Genomic DNA, 7,181 nt, shown 5'->3' on the forward strand with positions numbered 1-7,181 from the left:
TAAATAAATAAATAAATAAATAAATAAATAAATAAATAAATAAATAAATAAACTTTCAGCTGATGAACACTATCTAAAAATCATCTCTTCAGGAAATAGACACAAATCTAACAAAGATTTGAGTATCATTCTTCAGTTGATCCTCTTCTGTAAGATTTGATGTGTCAAACTGTGTTTTTTCTGGTCTTTCTCTCAAGTTCAATTAAATAAATGATGACAAATTGTCTTTTTGTGAGGCTGCTAGTAACAAAGTGAGACACAGCCCTTATATTTCTATTGGTTGTTAGCAAAGTTGCTGTTTTTTCTTCTGAAAATGTCATCACATTTTATTTGATTTTATTTAGAAAKCTATTCGTTTCATTTGTAACAATTATACGCACAACAAAGAACAAAAAACATGCAATCAAAATAATCAAAACAAGTGGAAAAGCTGTCAATATCCATATCAATACTCAAAGAATACAGCAAAAACTGGAAGAAATTGCTCAAGATTGTTTTAAATGATAAAAAGTCTGTTTTTTGTAAGCAAAATATTAAAACATACATGAAGTACTCAAGACTTTTGCACAATGCTATTAATGTTTTCTGTGGCTATGTAGGTGTCCTCCAACCCTTTGTTCCCCATTCATCAACCTCATCCCTGCACCAAGAATCTAAAGAATGCAAAACCACCAACTATATAAAAACCGTGGAAAAACTAGGAAATGCAATGACTCCACAGCTGACAGCATTCCTCTTCTCATAAGCAGAGACGGTTTTCTACCTCCTATAGCTTGTCTCCAGTCCTGCCTGCATGCTGTGTGATTATCAACATCTGGATGGACTTAGTGAAGTCCTATAAAGAAGCTAATGAGCTCCTCAAACATTTTTTTGAAGACTGATTAAAAGCTGTGTCAGATCTTGTTCATATAAACAGGTTTCGTATGAGACTTGTTTCAGTTCTCAGCAAACCTGTTATCTACTTTTCTTTTCTTTGTTGTTATTCAGTTTGAGGGGTTTCGTGGGATTAATAATGCTCTGCAAATGAAGTGCAACAAGGCTAAATATTTACTAGAGGGGCAGATCAAACTCAGGCCTACCTTATACGCAGGAAAATGCTAGAACAATTCTTGCAGATATACAATAACAAGGAAAAGCCTTTAATTTGTCTTCTCCAGTAATAATATCAAGCTATATTATGAGTCATGCTGAGCAAGTTTACACTGCTGTATACAGTTGTAAGATAGTATTGTGGCCCAGTGTTTAATTGAGACCAAACCATTAACTACATGTGCTACTAATTTAGCTTTCCGCCACCGTAAAGTTGACTGCCACTTCTCTGCAGATGAGGCCGGTCAGACATTCGTTCAAAGTTTACTCCGTGACCTTCTTAGCAAATATGGTTCAGTCTACTTCTTTAAGTCAGGTTTACATTTTTCCACATTACAACCATTGCTTACAACTTTATAGACTTGCTTACCGTCAGACAATAAGAAAACGATACCTGTAGTCACCACAAGATGCCGCCATATTCCACAATCTTCCATAATGAATGTTGCCTTTCAGTGCTGACATTAATGTCGTATTTTTGAAAATTAAACCTGGAAACGTCAACAAAGCATGCTTGTTAGATTGACTTAATTGTATCGAAACTGTGAAACAGATTCATACTCACACACCTTTTCACTCTAATTGGATGTTTTACATAAAATGTTTGTAAAATATATAAAATTTAAGTAATTTAAGTTTCTTTAGCAAACAAAAATATTAAATAGATTATAGTTTCTGTAGACCTTAATTATTAAAACTTCGTGGCTAGCTAACCTGTGGCTTATACGTATATTTTACAAATTATTCAATCCAAAGACTGGCCAACCCCGGAAAAAAAACTACATTTTTTGCTAGCATTTAAACGCACCATGCACCCGGATGTGACCACACAATACAGGAACCAAACTTTAGCTAGTGGCCTGTGTTTGTAGCACAAAAGATCAGCAGCTCTGAGCATTTTGACATATAACCAACGTATCATCACCTTCTATGCTGCTATGAAGCTTTAGGCAGATTAAATAAAGCGGTAAGGCTCTTAAACTGAATTCTGGGGCAGATATGGGAAATTTATTATTCTTTAGTCACCGTTATCACAAAAACGAAACAGTTTTTCTAGTTGCTAGTCAAAAAACAGGAATATATTTGCCTTTATACTGGTAAAGTGTTATGTTATTGCTGTAATAAACAAATCACATCAATACCAACACTGTAACATCAGTACTAACACTGTTTTGTAAATTAGTTTAAATGTTGAAGAGGCTGAATTTGTAACATGTAGGTAAGGATGTGGATGAATTTTTTATCCAAATAACACTTACAAAATAACACTAAAATCATATGATTATCACAAGTAATAAGAAAGTTATGGATGTTTAAGTGTAATCAAGCTTATGATTTCTGCCGCAGTTCATAGCTGAACCGATATGGCCTTTGTGACCAGTTTGCTTTGTTGTTATCAGTTTTTCTCATAACTTCCTTAGTGTTCAAGATATTGGCATGAAATTTTAGGAAAAGATTCAGATTTTTGTAGGAAGCATCTTGTATCCTGAAAACAATAAATACACTACTAAAGCCAAAGCAGCAGAAAAGGAATAAAATAATTTTAAAAGGCTCATGTCAACAAACTGCAACATCTAATCAACTTGATGTGTCTTGGAAAGCCACAATTATTAAAAAAAAAATCAGGAGGGCATTTGTTCTGTAAACAAAGAACATCAGAAGATCATCAGATCAAATTTGGAACAAAGGCAGATAAAATAATGTTCTTCATGTAAACTTACCTATTGAAGGGGTCACTGGAAAAACGCCAGTGATTGAATTTAATTCTACCTTCAAGTCTGCAGCTAACTACCTGGCGTCAAGCGCGGTTCGTTTAAATTAGTAGAAGTAATGAAGCAGGAGCAAATAACAAGGGAACACGCAGTGCAGCGTTGCACAATCCGGTCACAGCAGTTTGAGGAAGAAAATGGCAGCCGCTGCTGACAATATGTCAAAAATCCCTACACTAGGATGGAGATATTTCATCGTAACACATATCCTACATGTATAAAACTCAAAACCATGACTGTGTTTTTTTCTGTTTTTAAGTTTTTAGGAATGGTCTGACTGTAACAGGAAACATGCACAGCCGTTTACAGGAGCTGAAAAAGGAAGAGGAGACTCTCCTCAAAATCAAAGTGATGTTACAAGACCAACTCAACCGCTTGAAGGTGACTTTACGATCACAGTATAAACATGTTTTGTATAAATTTCTGTGTAATAAATAGTTTTTTTCCCCCACTGTTTTCCAGTTTGAAGAGGGGGCACTGAAGTCTATCATCAGTGCTCAAACAGAAGAAGGAGCCTCCCAACGATTGTCCTCTGAAAGTGAGGTAAAAATCCCTTGTATGAGTGGACATCATTGCACAACCCTGCAACTTCTTCAGATCTCTGTCATTGTGAAGTTACAGGCAGGAGCGGCTCATGAGCATAAATATTGGTGGAGCAGACGTTAATTTCCTGAAACAATATCAACACGAATGTTATAATTTGTRGCACATTTTCTGTGAAAAAGATAGACGTTACTTACAGTGGGTAAAATAAGTATTGAACACGTCACCATTTTTCTCAGTAAATATATTACTAGAGGTGCTAATGACATGAAATTTTCACCAGATGTTGGTAACAACCCAAGTGATCCATACATACAAAGAAATCAAACCATAAATGTCCAGAAATGAAGTTATTTGTAATAATGTGGAATGGCACAGGGAAAAAGTATTAAACACATGAAGAAAGGGAGGTGTAAAAAGGCATGGAAAGCCAAGACACCAGCTGAACTCTCTCAGTAATTAGAAAGCAAGCCTGCCCCTTGTCAGTGCAAGTTAATATCAGCTGGTTCAGTCCCAAATGATGGCCAGGTATCACACAAGAACCATCTGATGATGGGTAAAAGTAAAGAGCTCTCTCAAGACCTTCATAACCTTATTGTTGCAAAGCATAATGATGGCATCGGTTACAGAAGAATGTCTAAACTTCTGAAGGTTCCAGTGAGCACTGTTGGGGCCATAATTCAGAAGTGGAAAGAACATCATTTCACCATAAACCGACCACGACCAGGTGCTCCTCACAAGATTTCTGACAGAGGAGTGAAAAGAATTATCAGAAGAGTTGTCCAAGAGCCAAGGACCACTYGTGGAGAGCTTCAGAAAGACCTGGAATTAGCAGGTACGATTGTTTCAAAGAAAACAATAAGTAATGCACTGAACCACCATGGCCTGTATGCACGCTCACCACGCAAGACTCCACTGCTGARGAAACAGCATGTTGAAGCTCCTTTAAAGTTTGCTGCACAACATTTAAACAAGCCTGTGTAAAACTGGGAGAATATAGTCTGGTCAGATGAGACCAACATTGAACTGTTTGGATGCCAGAATACACATCATGTTTGGAGGTCAAATGGCACTGCACATCAGCCCAAAAACACCATACCAACAGTGAAGTTTGGAGGTGGGAACATCATGGTGTGGGGCTGTTTTTCAGCATATGGTACYGGYAAACTTCAAATAATTGAAGGAAGGATGAGTGGAAAAATGTACAGAGACATTCTTGATAAAAATCTGCTTCCATCTACCAGGATGATGAAGATGAAACRTGGCTGGACATTTCAGCAAGACAATGAGCCCAAACACAAAGTCAAGGAAACTCTCAGTTGGTTTCAGAGAAAGAAACTAAAGCTGCTGGAATGGCCCAGCCAATCACCTGACCTGAATCCAACAGAAAATCTATGCAAAGAACTAAAGATCAGAGTTCATAGAAGAGGTCCACGAAACCTTCAAGATTTGAAGACTGTTTGTGTGGAAGAATGGGCCAAAATCACACCTGAGCAATGCATGCCACTAGTTTCTCCATACAGGAGGCGTCTTGAAGCTGTCATTAACAACAAAGGCTTTTGTACAAAGTATTAGATAAATTTCAGTAAGTGTGTTCAATACTTTTTCCCTGTGCCATTCCACATTATTACAAATAACTTAATTTCTGGACATTTATGGTTTGATTTCTTTGTATGTATGGATCACTTGGGTTGTTACCAACATCTGGTGAAAATTTCATGTCATTAGCACCTCTAGTAATATATTTACTGAGAAAAATGGTGACGTGTTCAATGCTTATTTTACCCGCTGTACATGAAAATATCCACAAAATAATTTGTCTGTATTCTAAGAATATTTTGTCCCTTTTGAATTTATTTCAACTTTTACGAGACTTTGCCAAGTAATGATGTTCCTTTCTGAGTAATGTTCCCGAGTGAAGTGAAAGATTTGTATTCATTAAAAATCTACCAGATGGAATAAAAAAATTAAGAATAAGTTTTTAAATGTTGGTCAGCTGTTATCTGACCAGAGGTGTATAAAGTACCAGGAAAAACAAAAGTTAATATATCTTGGCAGAAAGTGACAGGTAAAAATGAATTTCACTGATACAAAAAGTGCTCAAATAAAAGTTATAAAATTGGTCTCAAAAATTGGGAAAGTAAAAGTACTTCTACTCACACTTTAAAAATGAAGCATTGAATTTACGCAACCAAATTATGTCAACTGGTTCCACTAAACCAAGTTGGGTAAAGACTTGGTTTAGTGGAAACAGTTAACTTTGTTCAGTAAATTCAACACTTCATTTTTTTTAGAATGCAAACAAATTGATCAAATATATCTTTTATTAGCAGTATAGACATAAAGAATGTTTTTCATAAGTTGTCTAGTGTGACAGGGCCTTTATATTTATTTCTTATTTATTTACTTATGCGTATTTATGTGCAATTCTTCCAGGTTAACATTAATCTCGACGATGAGAGCGAGATCAATCGAACCAAACTCCTGTTAAACTCTGCTGTAGACTATGACATGGAAGAAGACGATGACGACGAAGAGGAAGAGGAGGAGGAGGAGGATGAGGAAGAAGGGGAAAATGACGAGCTTGAGTTAGTGCCTGAGGACTATGAGGAAGAAGATGATTACTGAGTTAGGATGTTTGTGTTAACACCAATGAAGGAGAACAGGAGCTCCATGTGAACAGGCACCATTTTATTAGTATTATGACTTAAAACTAGGTTTAATTTATTTGAGTGGTGTAACAGTTACAGTGTAGTGTACGTTGCTAGCAACGCCCTCTTTTTGCCTGATTCAGTTTGTGTCATCTGACCATGTTAGTTGTGAGTGTGTGAAAGTTAGTGCGAATTGTCACACTGGTATGCAGTATTATTAGGTGCTTATACTGTAGCTTCCTCAACATTTAGTGCATTTTGAGGATAAAAAGCAAAAGATTTCACCTAAAAAATAGATTTTGATGTTCAGGTGTGTGATGTAAATTTATGGCTGGGCCATAAAAGAAGTTAAAATGTCTGCATTATGTATGAAAGGAGAACTGTAAGCACAAAATAAAGGTTTTGCATTAGCTTCTCTTCACTGATTCACTTTTTATTGTATTTCTAGCAGGATTAATTTTTCTCCACACAAGTATGTGTTCATATGTGTGTCTCTCATTTAAAGGTTGATTTGTGTCCTCACCCGACCCAGGGCAAACGGGCAGTGCAGCACAAACACTTTCCACTACCATTCAGCATTTTCTAAACAGTTAAAACAATACAGAGGGGCTCACAATAAGGCCAGCATTTCCACACTCACAGCTGTGGAGAAGCACAGCACTAAAGCAGGGAACATTAGACTTGGCCAGTTTGTTACCTCCTTTGCTGCTCCAGGAGAAAAAAGATCTAAGCTTTTCACACAGGTCTGCAGCAGATGTCTTCATAAGGTTTACAGGTAATTACACCTGAGTAATTAAAATTTACTGACAATGTGAGAAGTGTATAGATGTAAAACAATTGTTTCAAATATAAATTAGATCTTTTTCCCAGTAGTTGTATTATATTTCAATTGTTATACTAATTACAGGTATGCTTTGACTGCAGATCCATTAGGTCAGTGGTTCCCAAAGTTGGGGTCGGGACCCACAATGGGGTCCCAAAACATCAAGATGGGGTCCTGAAAATATTTTCTGAATCATCTATATTAGAAAATAACAAATAACAATATATTTTTAACCTTTTTTGTTACAAAAGAGTAAGGTTAGTGTACTTAAAATGGACAAAAATATTACAATGAATATTGTTACCA

The 7,181-nt window shown here is 36.2% G+C and overlaps 2 protein-coding genes and 1 long non-coding RNA gene across 4 annotated transcripts in view; 2 read left to right on the forward strand and 1 right to left on the reverse strand.

Moving 5' to 3' along the window:
• Positions 1-1,506, reverse strand: part of LOC106521214 (uncharacterized) — a 32,271-nt gene extending 30,765 nt beyond the window's left edge. For both annotated transcript variants that reach the window (XR_001310646.1, XR_001310645.1), the window contains exon 1: positions 1,460-1,506. This is a non-coding gene — a long non-coding RNA (uncharacterized LOC106521214). The remainder of the gene's footprint in view (positions 1-1,459) is intronic.
• A 414-nt stretch (positions 1,507-1,920) lies between these two features.
• On the forward strand, positions 1,921-6,473 carry snapc5 (small nuclear RNA activating complex, polypeptide 5; the record flags this gene model as incomplete). Its single annotated transcript, XM_014013683.1, is given in 4 exon segments — positions 1,921-2,056; positions 3,118-3,239; positions 3,321-3,401; positions 5,838-6,473. Coding segments are annotated over 3 exon segments (363 nt in total). The 3' UTR covers positions 6,030-6,473.
• Positions 6,474-6,715: 242 nt separating this feature from the next.
• The window catches only part of lctlb (lactase-like b), an 8,226-nt gene continuing 7,760 nt past the window's right edge, over positions 6,716-7,181 (forward strand). Inside the window, exon 1 of the mRNA XM_014013675.1 lies at positions 6,716-6,827. The gene's annotated coding sequence lies outside the window, so the exon portion shown is untranslated. The remainder of the gene's footprint in view (positions 6,828-7,181) is intronic.

This window comes from Austrofundulus limnaeus, unplaced genomic scaffold, assembly GCF_001266775.1.
Source record: "Austrofundulus limnaeus strain Quisiro unplaced genomic scaffold, Austrofundulus_limnaeus-1.0 Scaffold104, whole genome shotgun sequence".
In the NCBI taxonomy this organism is placed as follows: Eukaryota; Metazoa; Chordata; class Actinopteri; order Cyprinodontiformes; family Rivulidae; genus Austrofundulus; species Austrofundulus limnaeus.